Source organism: Macaca thibetana, chromosome 13 (assembly GCF_024542745.1).
Source record: "Macaca thibetana thibetana isolate TM-01 chromosome 13, ASM2454274v1, whole genome shotgun sequence".
NCBI lineage: Eukaryota > Metazoa > Chordata > Mammalia > Primates > Cercopithecidae > Macaca > Macaca thibetana.
In genome coordinates, this window is record NC_065590.1 from 63,254,362 (window position 1) to 63,274,995 (window position 20,634).

Consider the following 20,634-nt stretch of genomic DNA (forward strand, 5'->3'; position numbering starts at 1 on the left):
ATAATTTCAACACAATATTGACTGATTGGATTTAGTATGCCATAACAGTAAGGTATCCATTATAGATTACCTTAACCAAAAAGATAGAGATAATTTTTACCATAACTTGCTAAATAAGACCATGTAACTGATTTTTTTCAAAGTGTGAAGATACTTTTTCCTGAGGTTTTTAGTATAAATTGAGTATTTTCCAAATGTATCATACCTGACAAAAAGAAATTGAGGCGACTGTAAGTTAGAGACATGCATATATGCCTTTTGAAACATCATCAGTATCTTTAAGAACCCTGGGATGTTAAATATGATTTTTATGCAGTAGTGACCAGTTGTGGATCATAAAGCCAAAATTATAGCATTTATACAAGTTTTCATTTTATATCCAAAGAGTGGCAAAAATATTTAAGATACAGAATTTTTTAAGTTATCTTCATTAATTCTCCTGTATATAGTTGTTTGATCTTGTCTGTAGAGCATTGTTAAAACAAGCAACTATTTCAACTGCTGTGAAATAAGATAAGCAACCACAGTAGCATGAACCAGCTAGTGATTGTTTTTGCTACTTAAATGTGATTGGGTTTCAGTTGCAGTGTTTTTATTTGATTACTTGTAAATGTATTTCATTTTTTTCCTAAAGTATTAGCATGAGTGGATATAAAAGTAAGTTCTTATACTAAACTGTCTGCAATATTAATATAAAAGCAAATTTTAAAATAATTTATTTTGCTTTTTTCTAACAGCAATAACATAGATGTCGCAATAGAAAACATTGAAAATATGCTTACTTCAGAGAATCCAGTCATTGAACTCCAATACTTCGGCTTGGCATACTTATTCAGAAAAGTAATAGAGGAGCAGTTGGAACCAGCAGTTGAAAAGAGTAAGTTAGTTGTTTATGCTAAAGAACACAAAAGCACATTTTCTCTCTAGTGAGACTAGACCAAATTTCTTTGGTAGGTGAGTTATACCACTGTTCTAATGATTTTTCTTACCTGTCATTTTTCCAGTAAGCATCATGGCAGAGAGATTGGCCAATCAGTTTGCAATTTATAAACCTGTCACTGATTTTTTCCTTCAACTTGTGGACGCAGGCAAGGTGGACGATGCCAGAGCTCTCCTACAGGTAATGACCCTCCACTCATGGAGCAGTGGGGCTCGAGGCTTGCAAGAAGTAAACTGAGAAATTCCTAGACATAGGTGTGTGGTGGAATACTGGAAATTCAGTGTGGTGCGCAGCTAGCCTGTTTAAATTCAGTGTGAATCAAGGTTGCAGGACAAGGACTGGATGGTAGGTTTTAGGTTAGTTGTTTTTAAAGATCCCAGATCAAACCAGAAATGTCCTTAGAATTAAGGTTGGAAGGGAGTGGGGTGGGGAGTAGGTAGGGGCAATGAGTTTTGCTGAAATAATTAAAGGCAAATGTTTCTGTGCAGATAGGTAATGCAAAACAACAATTTCTTTGATTTTCTGCTTTAATTTCTCAAATGCTCTAGATACTGTGCATCACCATGGCAACACAGTTTGCAAACAAAAAGTAGGAAATGTTTGCTTTTCAAGTACAGCTTCTCACTTGAATACTCAAACATTCTCGGTGCCTTATTCAAGGTTTATTAAGAGTTGAATATGTTTTCTATTCACTTGTGTGTCACAGACACATTAAATGACAAATGCAGGTCTCTGTGGCCCGCACTCTCAGTTAAATTAGCAATCTTCAGCGAAGGAGACAACTGCATTCATGCCATTTTAACAGCACTAAATATAAAGCTACGCCAAGTGCCGACAGAACGGTGGGTGATCGGAGCTGCCACTGGCAATGTACACAAACAGGCACCGCCGGGGAGCCCCTTCCCAGCAGGTGGCAGTCAAACAGTCACCGTGATCCCGCCAGCGGCTGTGTTTGTGTAGACTCCCTGTGTCAAATTGAGGCCTGGGACCAATTTCTGATCGTAAATAGTATTATATTCCCTTACATTTTTACCAGCTGCGGAAGATGTTAAGTAGTAGATAGGGAAGGTAAAACTGTACCCATGTGCTTGACCTCCAGTTTTGATCCTTAAAGTTCATCTAGTTTGACAGTGGAATCCAAGCCATTTTTAAAAGGAATTCTTGAAAAACTGGGTCTCTGTTAACAGTTTTATAAAGGATGAATTAGCACTGCTTCTCAGACTCTTACTTTTGTTGCTGGAGAAGAGAAATTCCAGTTCACTGGGAATTTTCTTGCTTTGTTTGGCTTGTTTACTTTTTTTTCCCTTTGATTTTTTTTTTTTTTTTAAATTTTAAGGAAAAGGCAGTTTATGATAGGGATTTCAGGACTTTTAAAATTGTTTTATTTTGCTATCTTCCGTGGTTTAAAAAAAAAAAGATACTCATGCTTTATCTTCATACGTACATATCTAAGTACCTACTGGGGTGTAATAAGCATATACATATCTAATTTTACACATGATGGTATGCAATCAGTTTTAACACATCCTTTTGATAGTTCTTTAGAAAGTGGCACTTGGTACTTCATCTACCAGCTTGTTCTCTGCCATAATCAAGGTTTTTCTTGAAGAGCACGATTGACAGCTGCCTAGGTGGGAGGCAGCAGGGATGGTACCTACTCCCTCAGAAAGAACTGCGTTATGTGCAGTGACCTCACCGAAGGGCTCTTGGTGGTAGCTGAGTGTTGATGCCACAGCAGAGTCTTTTCATTTACCATCTCATCACTAGACTGGGGTTTCAGATGATAAACCCTTCACCCATCCTTTACCTGCTTGTCAAACAGTAAGAGATTATTCTTGCTGTAGCGAAGAATACTTTATTCACAGATGTCAAAAACATCAGTGCATAATGTAAATGTTCTGTGTGTCCCTAAAAAGTTCTTTTTATACCATTAGTTTTAGTATTGACAGTGTTTTAAAGCTTTGAAAGAGCAGTGTTCTTTTAGAAACTTAAAAGAATGACATCTGTGATGAGTGTAAACTAAAATATTGTCTTGCCATATTTGATTTTACTATAGCATCTAAGATTGGATAGACACTTGATTTATCTGGTCTGTCATATAAACTTTTTTTTGAGTTTAACTTTGGTCTCTTTCTCAAGCGCTGGCTGTCTGTTGCAATGAAAGCCTTTTATAAAATAGAGAGATTGAAATCAGTCCTTTTGTATGCATAAGTGTAGGTAATTATACTTTAAAGAGAACTTGCTTTGTACATTTTAATTTTTATAAAGAAACGAGCAGTTATCTCCCTGACACCTTATTAAATGTATAATTAACCTTATGATCCCTAGCTCACTTGTGAATGCTTGGCAGTATAATTGGAGAGGAATAGTGTTTCTTTTTTTCCTCTTTCTTTGCAGTCCTAAACCTTATTCTGTGGTTGTTGAAGCATTAGTTTAATTTTTCCCTTTTCTTTTTAAACAAACTTTATACTTGCAATGCCAAGGACAGCATTTAGCAAAGCTTGGCATAGCTTACACTTGTTTTCTTTTTTCTTGCCTTAAAAAATAATAGTCGACTATTAGGCCTTCCTATTGGTAATAATACACTACTGTATTATTGTGAACTTTCTTAATTGGAAATATTCAGTTTGATCCGCTTGTTTATCAGAAACCTTCACTTACTGAATAATGTTTTAATTTTTAGAGATGTGGTGCAATTGCTGAACAAACCTCGATTTTGTTGGTGTTCTTCCTTAGGAATGCTGGGAAACAAGGAAAGGTACTCTGCTTTACTTGCTAACAAATCAACGATACTGCACGTGCCTTGCTCAGAAGTATTGAATTTAACATAAAAGCCTATTGGTTCAGGACCTTATTTGAGAATACTGTAGAGATTCAAGACTTTTCTTGTCTTTACTTACTTACTTTTAGAGGATGTTGATAGAGTCAGTTTTGTCATCTTTTAGCTGTAACTAGAAATGTAAAACAAGTTCATGCAGGAATTTTCCACTTACATAGTTATGCATTGAGAGCTCCAAGAAAAGGCCCTTAAAAATGCAAGATTAGGCCAGGCATGGTGGCTCACACCTGTAATCCCAGCACTTTGGGAGGCCGAGGTGGGTGGATCACTTGAGGTCAGGAGTTTGAGACCAGCCTGGCCAGCATGGCGAAACCTTGTCTTTACTTTAAAAAAAAAAAAAAAGAGGAAGATTAAAATTACATTGCTTAGGTCACCTTGGGACAGTTAACAATGCAGAAGCACTGCCAAGGGAAATGTATACTCCAGAGTGTCTCCCAGCACATGGCTACTTTTGAGCATTTATCAGGTATAAACCATCAGGTAAATGAGCCACTTGGCTTTCAAATTGATATGGAGCCACAAATATTCTAATTTGTACAGTTACTTTTTTTTTTACACTGTATAAGGAAGGGGTGGGTGAGTGTGTAACAGAACCAAGTCCTTTTGAAAAATTTATTATTATTTAAAAAAGTTTCTGTGGGTACATAGTAGGTATATTAAATTCTATTGATGTTTAACAGTAAGTATAAAATTAAATTTCTCTTAGATCTCATTTTACCTCTTGTACACCAGAAACTACATTCTTAGTTTATTTGGGTTCTTTATGAAGTTTCAAACCACATGTCGACTGTGATGCTTGTTTTACTTGAAACATTTAGGCTGTGTCCATTTTGGGAGATCTACGTTTTCCTTAATTTCTACACACTTCCCCTAAATATACCTACACTTTTTAAAAATTTGCTTCATTGCGTCTGTGACTCATGTATTTATTTACTATAAACAACTTTTAGAAAGTATTTAATTGCCCTTTCTTTCCTGTCAGAGGCTACGTTTTTATATTTGTGATTAAAAAGTACAAGGAATCTGAAAAGCACTTGTCAGTCCACATGTGGGATTGTGCCAAGTCCCTGTTCCCTTGTCCAGGAGATGGGACGGGAAATGCACAGCAACATATCTGCTTAGAACATTCCACCCAGGAGAGTTTAAAATAGAAGAAGCCCTGGGAGGATGCAGGTCCAGGTGTGGACTGAATAAACATGCTATAAAAAGGAGTTAGGATTTTTAAGATGCCTGTTAACAGTGTTCCATTGTTTGACAGTAAAATAGTTAAGCCAGATTTTGCTCCTCTTGGTGAGATGGGAAGAAGGCATAAATGTTTATATGTCCATCATGGATTTATCCGGCGATGTTGGAGTAGGGTGGGAAATACTCAGCAGATATTCATTAGGGCATAGCAGTTCTGTATTCACTTGCTACAGGAAATAAAACCATAGCTGAGTCTGCTTATTCCCTGGAAGAAGTAAGTAAAAATTTCAGTGAGATCCTGGAAATGCTCTTTTTTGTATGTCAAGTGGGTAAAACTTCAGAATGTTTTAACTGAATTCTTTACAATTTCATCAACCAGTTGTGGCACCTACAGATAGGGTTATCTCTCTACCCTTGGGAATCTTATAACTTCTTGGTATGGTATGGTCACCACTTGACAATGTTTTTCATATTAACTGTGAAAAATGCTGGTTTGTTTTAGCTGTAGATTATTGAGTCAATATCAAATGCTAATATACAAGGGACAATAGTCCATTAAATTGAATAGGCAGTTCTGTTATAATTATTGTGAAAAATTTTAATATAGGGTTGATTTGTCAGTGTTCTATTTCACTGTTAATTTGAGGTTTTGGTAATATTACCTTTATTTAATTTCCTAGGCATCAACTCTGAAATCTCTGTTAGAATTGATTCCTGAATTAAACGAAAAGGAAGAAGCATATAGTTCCCTCATGAAAAGCTATGGTAATATAAGTTTAATTTGACTATATTATTGGATTATTTAAATGGCTTTATTATTTAAGTGACTATGTTATGTAAATGACTTGTAGTATAGTCAACTAAGTCAGTCTTCAGCTCAAAGGCAGTAATCCTAAATATCAGGTAATTATGATATAAATAACTCAGTGCTAGAATATGTTTTTAAACCATATATTAAGAAAAATAAGAAATTATGCATATAACTTTAACATTAAAAAGTATTACTGAACATCTTCCAAGCAGTCCAGGTATATTGAGTAGAATCCCAGTCTCCTGGAAAGACCTAGAAATCCTCTTGGACTTATATATCAGAAACTAGTTCAGTCTCTCCAAGGGCCTGCCACCTGAAACAAGCAGAAATTTGAGACTCACTTAACCGGCCTTCTTGCTCCTTCAGTACTCTCTCTGCTTGCCTGCTACTCCTTTGAAATGATAGACCCTTGATTAAAAAGTAGCCCAAGGTTTTTACGTCCCAGTTCAAATTCTGGTCTTTTAACCAGTTTGTTCCCTGATTGCCAGACAATCACATATGAAAGGAAACTAGTCTAAAGTTTCCTCAGTCATCAAAATAAATGTTAGCATTTCTCAATCATGATCGCCTCTCCATCTGTTGCCCACTGATTTGCTCACTGGAGGCATGGGGTAAATAATTGCTTCATTGATTTTATCTATGGGAGGACAACAGACTCAGGAGTCAGAATTAGTAAGTCAGTTCTCTTTTTCTATACTTCTGAGGAGAACATTCTGTATTTCAAAATAGAGATATAGTCATAAAATTTCTCAAATTTCCAGTAACTAACCACAGGCATACCTGGAAGATATGGTTCCAGACCACCACATTAAAGCAAATATATAATGAACAAAGTGAGTTACATGAATTTTTTGGTTTCCCAGTGCATATAAAAGTTACATTTACACGATAGTGTAGTGTATTAAGTGTGCAATAGCGTTATTTTTTTTAAAAATACATATCTTAATTTTAAAATACTTTATTGCTAAAAATAGTTAACAATCCTCTGAGCCTTCAGTGAGTCGTAATCTTGCTGGTAGAAGGTCTCGCCTCAATGCTGATGGCTGAAGGTTGAGGTGTCTTAAAATAAGACAACAATAAAGTTTGCCACATCAACTGACTTTTCCTTTCATGAAAGATTTCTCTGTACTATGCGATGTTGTTTGTTAGCATTTTATCTGCAGTTGAACATCTTTTCAAAATTGGAGTCAATCTTCTCAAACCATACAATTGCTTTATTAACTAAATGTATGCCATATTCTAAATCCTTTGTTGTCATCTAAACAGTGTTCACGGCATCTTCACCAAGAGTAGATTCCTTCTCAAGAAACCACTTTCTTTGCTCATCTGTAGGAAACAGCTTCTCATCATGTTAAGTTTGATCATGAAATTGCAGCAGTTCAGTCACATCTTCAGGCTCCACTTCTCCTTCTAGTTGTCTTGCTATTTCCACCACATCTGCAGTGATTTCCTCCACAGAGATCTTGAGACCCTGGAAGGGGTTCATCCACGAGGGTTGGAGTCAGCTTCTCCCAAACTCCTGTTAATAAATGTTCTTAATGGCATCTAGAATGGTGAACCTTTCCCAGAGGGTGTTCAGTTTACTTTGCCCAGACCCATCAGAAGAATCCCTGTCTGTGTCAGCTATAGCCGCATGAAACATGTTTGTTTTTGTTTTAATTTTATTTTGAAAACATGCAATGCTTTACACATTTGCATGCCATCTTTGTGCGGGGGCCATGCTAATCTTCTCTGTATCATTCCAATTTTAGTGCATGTGTTGCCGAAGTGAGCCCAAAATGTATAAGACTTGAAAGTCTAGATTACTCCTTGATCTATGGGCTGCAGAATGGATGTTGTATTAGGGCACCTGAGAACATTAATCTCCCTGTATATCTCCTTCAGAGCTCTTGGGTGACCAGGTGCATTATCACTGAGCAGTAATATTTTGAAAGGAATCTTTTTTTTCCTGAGCAGTAGGTCTCTACAGCAGGCTTTAAATACTCAGTAAACCATGTATAAACATCAGTGCTGTCCTCCAGGCTTTGTTGTTCCATTTATAGAACACAGACAGAATAAAGTTAGCATAATTCTTAAGGGTCCTAGGATTTGGGAATGGTAAGTGAGCACTGGCTTCAACTTAAAGTCACCAGCTGCATTAGCCATTGAAAATAGAGTCAACCTGTCCTTTGAAGCCAAGCATTGGCTTTTCCTCTCTAGCTATGAAAGTCTTAGATGACATCTTCTAATATAAGACTGTTTTATCTACATTGAGTATCTGTCGTTCAGTGTAGCCGCCTTCATCAGTGGTCTTAGCTAGATTTTCTGGATAACCTGCTGTAGCTTCTGCATCAGCATTTGCTGCTTCACCTTGGACTTTTATGTCATAGAGATGGCTTCTCTCCTTAAACCTCAAGAACCAGCCTCTGCTAGCTTCAGACTTTCCTTTTATAACTTCTTCACCTCTCTCAGCCTTCTTAGAATTGAAGAGTGTTAGGGCCTTGCACTGGATTAGGCTTTGGCTTTTAAGGGAATGTTGAGGCTGGTTTGATCTTATATCCAGACCAATAAAACTTTCTCCATTTCAACAGTAAGGCTGTGTCAGTTTCTTATCATTTGTGTGTTCAGTGGAGTAGCACTTTTAATTTCCTTCAAGGACTTTTCCTTTGCATTCACAACTGGCTGTTCCACGCAAGAAGCCTCGCTTTCAGCCTATCTCGGCTTTTGACATGCCTTTCTCAGTAAGCTAAGCTTAATCGTTTCTCACTTTTGATTTAAAATGAGAGATGTGTGACTCTTCCTTTCACTTGAACACTTAGAGGCTATTACAGAGTTTTTAATTGGCCTAATTTCAATATTGTTGTGTCTCAGAGAATAGGGAGGCCTGAGGAGAGGAAGACGGCAGAACTGCTAGTCAACATCGCAGTCAGAACACATTTCTCACGTTTGCCATCTTCGTGTGCATGGTTCATAGCACCCCCCAAAACAATTACAGTAGCAACATCAAAGATCACTGGTCACAGATCACCATAAAAGACATAACAATAATAAGTTTGAAATATTCCAAGAATTACCAGAGTGTGACACGGAGACACAAAGCAAGCACATACTGTTGGAAAAATGGCATTGATAGACTTGCTCAAGGCAGGGTTACCACAAACCTTCAATTTGTAAATAATGCAACATCTGTAAAGTACATTAAAGCCAAGGTATGCCTGTAATGTAAAATCGTGTCAAATGCCTAAAACTATATGTGTTACTACTAAATTAGGTAATCCATCTTGGGAGGAAGGTAGAAAAATCAGGAAGTAAAGGCAAGATGCTGGAATTTTCAGAGCAGCTTCCTAGAAGATAGAGCTTGAGCCCTTGATAGTAGTAGGGAAAGGGTTCAGCTCCTTAGGGAGGGGAATAAAGGATTTACACAAGAAGTTGACTTCATGGAAACAGCAAAGATGTGTTCCAACTCCTCTAAGAGCTGATGAGTCATTCACCCTCATTCCACTCTGGGAGACTCTGATTGCTCAACTTCTTATATCCACGTTAGGGGGATCCCCTGATGCTGCTGGAGTTGCGATTGACAATATCAGAGTCAGCGTAGGGCAGGGGTTTATTTGGTGGTTAGATGCTAACAATCTAATGCAAAATTAAAGAGTTGAATTACCAGCAGTAATTGTTAGCAGAGACCTTACGATCTTGATGGTAAACTAAAAAATTTCCACAAGTCAGCCACAAGTAGACAGCCAGCCAAATTTGGCTCCTAAGTTATTTTATCATTCACTTAAGTGAAACTAGTGTAACTTGTTAATGTCTTCTTATAGGTTTTTTTTTTTTTTTTTTTTTTTGAGACGGAGTCTTGCTCTGTCACCCAGGCTGGAGTGCAGTGGCACGATCTCGGCTCACTGCAAGCTCCGCCTCCCAGGTTCACGCCATTCTCCTGCCTCAGCCTCCCAACTGGGACTACAGGTGCCCGCCACCATGCCCAGCTAATTTTTTGTATTTTTAGTAGAGACGGGGTTTCACCGTGTTAGCCAGGATGGTCTTGATCTCCTGACCTCGTGATCTGCCCACCTTGGCCTCCCAAAGTGCTGGGATTACAGGCGTGAGCCACCGCGCCCGGCCTATAGGTTTTTTTTGTGTGTATCACTGTAGCTAACTATATTCTCCACATTTATTTCACAATAGAAAAATGAAAAACTTTTTTGGTGTTGAGCTGATGATCTTGATGTAGATTTCTCCATAATTGACATGTCCCTCTCCACAACAGTTCCTGGATTATCTTGATTTCAAAGTGGTTTTAAGCCAAAGGGGATTGAATGGTATGTGTGTGTATTATTTTATAACTGAGGACTTCAGTTTGTGGTCACTTGAACTATCATAGGTCTTCAAAATAATAACCTAAGTGAATGGTACCATTAGTATTATTCTAAAGGCCTTTAAATGTAGCCATATTTGTCATTTTCTTCTCCTTCAAACTGAGTGATGCTGAATGAGGGATGTAGAGAAGAAGTGAGGGAGATGGTAGATTCTGAGCATGGCTTCTTACTGAAGGTAGTTAAGTGTTCATTTGCCATGGGATGAAGGGATCCAGCCATCCCTGAGTGGCTAAGTGTTTTGGTGAAAAGAGTAAGATAGGTTGTCTTTATCTCTGATTAATAGTTTTTTCTTTGTCAGTCTCAGAGAAAGATGTCACATCTGCTAAAGCACTGTATGAACATTTGACTGCAAAGAATACAAAATTGGATGATCTGTTTCTCAAGCATTACGCATTTTTGCTGAAGAATGCTGGAGAGTCTGTCCCTTTCACTGAACCCCCTGTGAGTATTTCTTAATTAAAGGGAAAAATACCTCTACAGATTTATGTACGCTTCATAACAATGTATAAGAAAATAAGTTGAAGACTTAATTACATGAGGATTAGATCTCTGTGAAGAACCCTCAGGGGATGGCTTGAGGGACTGAGCAGCGTGCCTTGGCTGCAGCAGTGGGAGAACATAGCTCTCTGGGGCCACAGTTTAAAATACAAGGTCTCAGACCTTCAGCTATAGGCATGGATTTACCAAATGTCCTTGGGGCAGTTCTATCATTTCAACTTGAAATAGGATGAAATAGATTCAACAGCCAAGCATATTATGTCACTGGTAATTACTTGTTCATTTACATAAGTTGGTTTATTTCTTCATGTAGGAAAGTTTTTTTTTTTTTTGGAAACGGAGTCTCGCTCTGTCGCCCAGGCTGGAGTGCAGTGGCGCGGTCTCGGCTCACTGCAAGCTCCACCTCCCGGGTTCAAGCGATTCTCCTGCCTCAGCCTCCCGAGTAGCTGGGATTACAGGGGCCCGCCACCATGCCTGGCAAATTTTTATATTTTTAGTAGAGATGGGGTTTCACCATGTTGACCATGCTGGTCTTGAACTGCTGACCTTGTGATCCACCCACCTCGGCCTCCCAAAGTGCTGGGATTACAGGCGTGAGCCACCGCACCCGGCCTGTTTTCTTTAATAAGAGAAATCACATATGCACAATTCCTTTTTGTTGCATCATTGAACTGAAAGTCAGTACACCATGTTTATTTCGAACACCTCAGCCTTCCATACCCAGGTGTAAATACCTCCATATGTGCACGTACACACATGCTTGCACATACACACGTACCCTAAACTCCTGCTGCTAACTTTGACTCTGAACCCAAGGCCCTTGAACTTGTAATTTAATGAAACAAGAAGGTGTGCTGAAGCTTGAGGGGCAGTATCTTCCATGGGCCTGGCCGTCTTAGCTACCAGTTGGTAGTGTTTATGATTTTTTAAGTTTTGTACCATCACCTCTTGCTGGTAGCTTTATCTCTAACTTCCCTCTTTTTTTCTCCTTAACAGGAAAGCTTTGAATTTTATGTACAGCAGCTAAAAGAATTGAGGGAAAATTCTTCCTGAAATAAGCAGGCGATACTTTGTTTTGTATATATTTGTGATTCTGTGTCTACATGTTATTTTGAAGTGTATTTGAAGGGAAAAATAAATGAAAATTTTCTTTGTGTGACACATGTTCAAAATCTTACTGACCATAACTGTGCGCTTGGTTATTGGACATTTTTGGAGTTTTTTTCCTCTGGCATAAATTGATAGCATTTTCCTCAGTGCTGCTGCTGTGGGAAGCCATACTTTTTCAAGATTCTTCCCCTAATTGGCTCTTTGGTTTCCCTGCTCTGTTTCATTTATTTCATTAAAATGTTATTCCTTTATTTAAGACTCGCTTATTAGTCTGCTGTTTCTCTGAAAAATTTTAGAGCTAAGTATAGTGATCGTGGACTTTCTATTGCATAATATTCTGCAATATAACAATTCCTTACATGTGTGAAGTCCTGCATAACTTTCAAATTTCATTAAATGTTGGCACTAGGAGTCATCAGATCTAGCCTTCATCATTTTCCAGTGAGAAGCAGAGACCCAAAGGGCCTGTCACTTGTGCTTGTTCAGGGGGCTGTCTGTCATGCCTGGAGGCTCTTCGGTGTACTTCCCCCTCTTTCCCTTCTGCCACCGTGGCTTCCAAGCACCTCTGTTCATAGAACGTCTCTGAAATTGAGTCTTGGTCATGACTTATCCCAAAGTAGAGTGATGTGTTTCCTCTCATTTTAGTTTCAGGACTTTGTCAGCACAAGCTGTGCCCTAGGCTTGTTACTTTATACTCAATATCCTGAAAAGATGTGGCTTCATCTATGAAGGGGCAAAATATTGGTTTGTATTTAACTTTTTGAAATAAAAGTTATCCCTATATTGACTCTCATGCCTGTTAATATCTACACTGTAAATAGTGACTTCAAAAAAAATTCTAAGATAGGTAGTCAAGAGAGTTTGCCATTATAAAACATGTCTTAATATGGAATATCGACCTAACTGGAGATGAGGTAATTAATTACCAAAATGTTGAAAATGTTTTGAGAACTCTTCCGATTTTGGGGTATTCCTTGTTCATTTGAATTTGGTGAGTCCCTGCTGTTCAGTTTCAATGCCAACTTGGGTCACACTGTTCACATCAGGGGAGACCTTGCCTTGGGGACATAGGCAGGCTGCTTGCAACTTGTGCTGTTGACCTTCTGTCTTGTGGGACTCTCTCTCCTGCATCTGCTACCTGCCCGCAGATGGTGTGAGAGGGAGGGTTGATGGCAGGAAGCCAGAAAGTAAATGTCGTCATGGTATTAGCCAGGCTTTTACTTCACCTCTTTTTATGGCCTTAGATTTAAGGAAGCGGGGGGCGTGGCCAATGTTGAGTCTTGGCCCAGTGGACATAGTGCCTTGAGCACTGCCCAGGTGCAGGACCTGCACATGTTACAGGTTTGCCAAGTATCTTTTTTTTTTTTTTTTTTTTTTTCTTTTTTGAGATAGAGTCTTGCTCTGTTGTTCAAGCCAAAGTGCAGTGGTGCAATCTCAGCTCACTGCAACCTCCGCCTCCCGAGTTCAAGTGATTCTCGTGCCTCAGCCTCCCAAGTAGCTGGGATTACAGGCGTGCGCCACCATACTCAGCTAATTTTTGTATAGTAAAGATGGAGTTTCACCATGTTGGCCAGGTTGGTCTCGAACTCCTGGCCTCAAGTGATCCTCCCCCTGCCCTCGCTTCAGCCTCCCAAAGTACTGGTATTACACACCTGGCCAAGAGCCTCACTCCTGTGTACATCTTTAGTGATTGCACTGAAGTAGGCCTTATTTTTTGCAGTCATGCTAACAACAAGTTAGTCAACATTCACTAATTGACATTCATTAAAATAGGTCTCCAAGGTGAGGCATAACCTTGGGGTGTAATCTGGATTTCACAATCTTTGGGGAAACTGAAAGTACCATCTCCTGTGCATGAAGTGACTCCACACTGGCCCTTGTACGTTGACTCTGGTAAAATGTGAGTGTAATACAGAGGAAATAGGTAAGACCCCCTTATCTAGAACTCTGAACAGCAGCGGGGGGCGGGGGGGTTACAAAGGACTAGCTATTCAGATATCTTTTGCACTGTATTGGTTCCCCTATTGAACATACATATTTAAAGTATAATAACTGTATATTGTAGGTGGGCTTTTGAGTGTTCTAAATATCTAATAGCTAAATTGAAATAAGTAGAAATATAAACAAAATTTAGCAGCTTTCTGTAATACATTTACACTCAAATTATAAGCAGCTAATTCTAAAAAGATGTCATTATAAACTATTGAAAACTATAGTATTTTATATATAATTATATGTTCATGTATTTGAACGCAATATAATTTTAACTGAAATGCTTTGAATAAAGTATACTCTAAATGTGGGCTGCTGCTGCCTTTTTTTTTTTTTTTTTTTTTTTTTTTTTTTTTTTAAAAAGTGTCACTCTGTGGCCAAGCCTGGAGAGCAGTGGCATGATCACAGCTCACTGCAGTGTTGACCTCCCAGGCTCAGGTGATCCTCCCACCTCAGATTCCCAAGTAACTGGGGCTACAGGTGCATGCCACCACAGCCAGCTAATTTTTTGTATTAATTTGAATAAACGGGGTTTTGTCCAGTTACCCAGGTTGGTCGTGAACTTACGGGCTCAAGAAATTCACCCACCTCAGCCTCCCAAAATGTTGGCATTACAGGCATGAGGTCCTGCACCCAACTGGCACCTTCGTTTTTATCTTATCAAATGTTTGCACAAGTACTTTAAGCCATTTCAGAAGACTTCAGTCTTAGAATTATAAATTAAAACTGAGGCGGGGACCTCTGTTAGGACCAGAATTTCCTTGTTAAATGGCCTGTAGGTTGTATGTGGACAACCAACAAAGTCACTGCTTATCTGTTTTAAGGACAAGCAGATAATTTGAGACCTCTGTGGGACAAAGTTGGCAAAAATTAGAAGGTAGAGTAAATTGACACCTAAAATGAAGGAGGTTCTATCTATCAGAGCATTTTACGTCCCCATAGATGGCTGGGGCCCACCCACCTCATGGACAGTCCGCCTTCAGCACCTGTACCCTTTTTTGAGAATGCTGAGATCACCATCAGTGTCACCTCTGCCTCTTGGACCCCTCACCCAACATATTGTTCCCTTTCCAGGTCTTCCACAGCTGCTTGAGCAGAGCAGGTATCACACATACTGTCTTCCACACAGATTCTGAACTTCGCAAGGACCAGTTCTTGGTCTCGTTGCGTGTCCCCAGACCTAGCATAATCCTGTCACAGTAAATCAAGCTGTCTGTAGTCAGTTCTGTGGGTTCTAAACACTGCACCTACTACTATGGGTCAGGCTGCCCTTTTGCAAAGAGAATTCACCATGAGAAACCTAGGCTTACAGCAGTGAATTTGCCCAGAATCAACTTGATAAGTCGCATGGCTAGGACTCTAACTAAAATCATTTACTTCCTATGAGAATACAAAATGAAAGCAATCCGGTTTAAAGTCAGTTAAAAAATTGGAATTGAAACTATAAGAATATTCTGCTTTAATTAAAAAAAAAAAAAAACCCTTCACATTCACATTAATACAAGTGCTCCCAGTTTCCAGACACCTCACACTGTAAGCCTGTTTTCTTCTATTTAATCAAATATCCAGTGCCCGGCATAATCGCTGAGTTTACGAGTTCCAGTAAATTATTAAGCTTTGTATTGCAAATTGTTCTCAGGACAATTTCTGTCTCAAGTCTGCAATGTGTGTACTCTGCATACTTTTTCTCATGTCCTTCAGCATAATTTTCATTTAATATTTGTCTTTCTGATGAACGAATATTTATAGAATTTCTATAACTGAAAGCAACATTCCTGAAGGAGGGCTGAACTAATAGCTGCAGGGAGTACAAAATCACGGTAATTTATCGCTTTGCTGTTGTACAATCATGCATGGGAGTGTTTCCATTAGAAATGTATCCTGCTTTCAGGCCCACAGACTTTACAAAGCCCACATTATGCAGCCTTAGTACAAATAAAGAAGCTGCATTAGCAAATCAAAGATAGGCACTTATCATTTTCTTTTCTGCATGGAGGGGGAAAAAAAAAACAACCCAAAACATCAGGTCCAGGTAAAGCAAAAGTATTCAACCAGCTTCAGTCTTCCTGCCCTTGCAGTTGTTTGGACAATAGTTGGCTGTTGAGATCTATCCTCAGAGAGTTCTCTAAAGTCACATCCTGTTCTTTTGTTTTGTTTTGGTTTTTTTTGTTTTTTGAGACGGAGTATCGCGCTGTTGCCCAGACTAGGGTGCAATGGCATGATCTCAGCTCACTGCAACCTCCGCCTCCCGGGTTCAAGCTATTCTCATGTCTCAGCCTCCCAAGTAGCTGGGATTACAGGCACCCACCACCACGCCTGGCTAATTTTTGTATTTTTAGTAGAGACAGGTTTTTTCCATGTTGGTCAGGTTGCTCTCGAACTCCCGACCTCAGGTGATTGCCCGCTCGGCCTCCCAAAGTGCTAGGATTATAGGCGTGAGCCACCATGAAGTAGCGTCTTTACCAACCCAGGCCTGGATGTGCACTTGCTGTAACATTCCCATTATTTGCTTGTTTTTTTGTTTCCTCCCTGAGGAGGTGAGCTCTTCCAGCACTCTGCAGACCTGCCAATTAGCAGAGCTTGGCATGTTGGGCACCCGGTAGGCACCGCTGAATGAATCAATCAATGGGCACACCACCATGTCCTTCCGCTTTCCAAGTTGTGTTCCTTCTGAGATGGATGGTTTGTGTGCTTTGGAGGGCTTCCTCCCACATGGTGGTCTTACAGGATTTCTAGTCAACTTGGTAGCTCAGAGTTAGGACACTGGGGGTTGAGGCCCAAGGAGTCCTTCACAACCCGAGTGCCCACATAAAAATATTTTCAAGTTTACTGTCAAGAAGAGGAGGCCTGTGAAAGTCAGACAAATTCAAGCCGAGTCCAAGCACAGTGCAGGGTTTCTGTACAATAGTGGAATAATGGAATCAACAAAAATAAAGCTTTTCATTTTGAGACGGAGTTTCACTCTTGTTGCCCAGGCTGGAGTACAATGGTGTGATCTCGGCTCACTGCAACCTCCATCTCCCAAGTTCAAGCGATTCTCCTGCCTCAGCCTCCCAAGTAGCTGGGATTACAGGCATGTGCCACCAGACTTGGCTAATTTTGTAGTTTTAGTAGAGATGGGGTTTCACTGTGTTGTCCAGGCTGGTCTCGAACTCCTGACCTCAGGTGATTCACCCACCTTGGCCTCCCAAAGTGCTGGGGTTACAGGCATGAACTTTTTTTTTTTTTCTTTTTTTTTTTTTTTTTTTTTTTTTTTTTTTGAGATAGTCTTGCTCTGTTGCCTAGGCTGGAGTACAATGGCACGATTTTGGCTCACTGCAACTTCCACCTCCTGGGTTCCAGTGATTCTGCTGCCTCAGCCTCCTAAGTAGCTGGGACTACAGGCACTTGCCACTGTGCCTGGCTAATTCTGTATTTGGAATAGAGATGGGGTTTCACTATATTGCCCAGGCTGGTCTTGAACTCCTGACCTCAAGTGATCCACCCGCTTCAGCCTCCCAAAGTGCTGGGATTACAAGTGTGAGCCACTGCGCCCGGCCGAAAGAGCTTTGTTTTTTTAGCATGGGTCAGTAGAGCTTATTAGCAGTTTGGAGGAAACAAGAGTATTTCCAATTTTAAAGAGAAAAGACAATCATACAAATGATGTGAGCACTATTCCATAGAAAGCAGAGAAGTGTTTTTGAGTTGGTATGTGTTTGAAAATCTCAACCCACTGCTTAGACATTATTGTTTTAATTATTAGCTGCTAACACCACATGTGCTGCTCTTCCTAGAGCACCAGCAGAAAATGGGCTATGCTCCATCTGCCTGCCTACCCTGCTGAAGCTGCCTCAGGCAGAGCCCATGTGATAAAGACAGGGGATGTTGCTCTGTACCCAGGCCACTTTAAACCAAGAACAAATCATTATCAAATATAAATGACAGATGATTTGCAATCAGAATTATCTAGTGCAGACTATTTGCAAATAAGGATGTCTGTTGTCTCTCAGATGTGAATATTGGATATATTTTGCAAACAAGCAAAGGCCAACCAACAAAATATTTCATCACTTTCCCTGCATTCCAGTCCCTTGCACGCTTCCTCAGGGCCTGGTTAGTGCTGCAGACCCCAAGGCCAGTCGGGCCAAAGGAAAGTGGTTTGTATGCTGTGCTAAGCCACTATGTAGAACCCCCGGTCCCAGGTCTGTTAACACGTGGATTTGACATAGATTTAAACATTTCTGTTGCTAGTTGTTTAATTTGGGATGAAGACAAGAATTGAAGAGAAGTAGAAAAAAACAAAAGCAAATGCAAGATCTACCTTTGTAGACTGGTTTAACCCAGGGCAAGATTACATCTTATATACTATTTATAGGAACAAGAGCAGATTTAAAAAAAAAAAAAGAATCCTGTAATCCCAGCACTTTGGGAGGCCGAGGCGGGTGGATCACAAGGTCAGGAGATCGAGACCACGGTGAAACCCCGTCTCTACTAAAAAAAAAATACAAAAAATTAGCCGGGCGCGGTTGTGGGCGCCTGTAGTCCCAGCTACTCGGGAGGCTGAGGCAGGAGAATGGCGTGAACCTGGGAGGCGGAGCTTGCAGTGAGCCGAGATAGCGCCACTGCACTCCAGCCTGGGCGACAGAGCGAGACTCCGTCTCAAAAAAAAAAAAAAAAAATCAGGAAATATTTGAGCCAGTATTTATTATTTTCTGTTTAATTAAAATTCCCCACCAATAGCATAACTTGAAATTGGAGGGCTTAAAATGCAAATTTGAAAACCTTTACCAAGGCTCTGCAAACTACAGCCTCAGGTCAAATCTAGCAACATGCCCGTTTTTGTAAATATTTTCTTAGAAGACAGCCACACCAGCCGTACGTTACTATAGTCCACAGCTGCTCTCACACTGTAACACCAGAGTTAAGTAATTGCAGCAGAGCCTATATGGCCCACAAAGTCCCAAATATTTACTATCTGACTTAACAGGAAAACTTTGCAAGCCATGCTTTCAGTAATGACAAATAAACAAATCTCTACCCTTTTGCAATGCAGGGCAGGGCTCGCTAAACAGCATGTGTGCCTTGAGAGCCTTGGTTGTTTTTTGGGTTTTTTTTTTGTTTGTTTTGAGACAGTCACTCTGTCACCAGGCTGGAGTGCAGTGGCTCAATCTCAGCTCACTGCAGAGGCTCTGCCTCCCGGATTCAAGCGATTCTCCTGCCTCAACAGCCTGTAGCTGGGACTACAAGCACACACCACCACGCCCAGCTAATTTTTGTATTTTTAGTAGAGACAGGGTTTTGCCATGTTGGCCAAGATGGTCTCGATCTCCTGACCTTGTGATCTGCCTACCTTGGCCTCCCAGACTGCTGGGATTACAGGTGTGAGCCACCGCACCCGGCTGAGCCTTGGTTCTTTGTTTCCCTGGCCTCACAATGCCTTGAAGAGCATTTTTAACAAAACAGACCCATGGGATCAGAATCTCTGGGCAATGGGTCCACATTGGCCTTCTTAAAGCTCCAGCATGGGCAACCAGGGTGGAGAACCACCACTGTAGAAAAAACACAAATAAATGGCAGCTGCTGTAGTTTCTCCATCTCTCTTGCCTTTGCACTTTGCCCTTTTCCCCTGCAGCCCGGCAGGCAGAGCCACTGGGTTACCAAAGCCGTTTGCAGACTGAAGAGTGAACTTACAAAGTCAGGTGATGTATCTTAGTGGCTGTCAATCACTGCACATTAGAATTACCTGGGGGAGTTAAGGAAGGATACCAATGTCCTCTTCATCCTTCCCCTTCTTCATTCAGGCCTAACGCCATTAGGGGACACAGTGACAGGGAGGTGGGGGGAAGCTGTGGTGGGCCAGGGGAGGGCGAAGGAGACAGCTGCAGACTCAGGGAAAGCTGGACATGGGAGTTGGAGCCTGAGCAGGGTAGGCAGGATGTCCACACAGGGCAAAGTGTGGCAGTGTAGATGGGAGATCACTTACATGCAGGCGGTTAATCAAATGAGTAAATAACCTAAGGGTAATGGAGGCCAGGTTTCTCACAATTAGAGAAGAGGGAAGAACCAAGGATCAACTCTGTGTTGCTGGATTAGAATTGGGTTTTATCAGAGTAAACTCATGTGTAGTTAGGTATGTATGTATGCGCGCACGTATGTGTACACACACACACACACACACACACACACTCCCCAACTCTGTTCACTGAGAGAGCCTGGGAGCAGAGATGTTCCAAAAGCAATGAGCTTACTTATCGCTAAAACCTTAGCTCCTAAATACCATTTTCCACTAAGAGGAACCCAGATTCTCTGGAGAAACATCTGATTCCAGGGCTGGGAGAGGAAAATACAAGATGAACCTGTGACGCCGGGTGCCGTGGTTCACGCCTGTAATCCCAACACTTTGGGAGGCCGAAGCAGGTGGATCACTTGAGGTCAGGAGTTCAAGACCAGTCTGGCCAATATGGTGAAACACAGTCTTTACAAAAAATACGAAACTTAGCCAGGTGTGGTGGTGGCCACCGTTAATCCCAACTACTTGGGAGGCTGAGGCAAGGCAATCACTTGAACCTGGGAGGCAGAGGTTGCAGTGAGCCGAGATTACGCCATAGCACTTCAACCTGGGCCACAGAGTGAGATTCTGCCTCAAAAAAAAATGAGCCTGAAACTCTTGGTTGTTTCAGCCCTCAAAGGATGATGAGGAAATGTCAAAAGGATGCAGGAGCCAGCTCGACAGGGTTCCCACTGGCCAAATCAGGGACAAGTTGAGCATCAGAATTAATCACAATAGTAAAGGGTTGTAATCCATTGGATACAATGGGAAACCACAAGTTTACATTGATGGAAATTTTAAAATGAATATATATGGAAAGTTTACATAGTTTCAAAGTACCCACTTACAAAATGCTTATTAATTATAAAGGGAGGGAAA

The 20,634-nt window shown here is 40.5% G+C and overlaps 1 protein-coding gene, 1 non-coding gene and 1 pseudogene across 2 annotated transcripts in view; 1 reads left to right on the forward strand and 2 right to left on the reverse strand.

Moving 5' to 3' along the window:
- Positions 1-12,522, forward strand: part of LRPPRC (leucine rich pentatricopeptide repeat containing) — a 118,085-nt gene extending 105,563 nt beyond the window's left edge. The window contains exons 33-38 of the mRNA XM_050754602.1: positions 738-877; positions 1,005-1,120; positions 3,624-3,698; positions 5,645-5,729; positions 10,426-10,568; positions 11,622-12,522. Coding sequence (XP_050610559.1) covers positions 738-877; positions 1,005-1,120; positions 3,624-3,698; positions 5,645-5,729; positions 10,426-10,568; positions 11,622-11,678 — 616 coding nt within the window. The 3' untranslated portion in view covers positions 11,679-12,522. The remainder of the gene's footprint in view (positions 1-737; positions 878-1,004; positions 1,121-3,623; positions 3,699-5,644; positions 5,730-10,425; positions 10,569-11,621) is intronic.
- Positions 7,444-7,550, reverse strand: LOC126934492 (U6 spliceosomal RNA). The gene has a single exon (XR_007718966.1). It is a non-coding gene; the product is annotated as a U6 spliceosomal RNA (small nuclear RNA).
- Positions 10,991-17,176, reverse strand: LOC126934138 (putative uncharacterized protein C8orf44; annotated as a pseudogene).
- Positions 17,177-20,634: the final 3,458 nt, after the last annotated feature.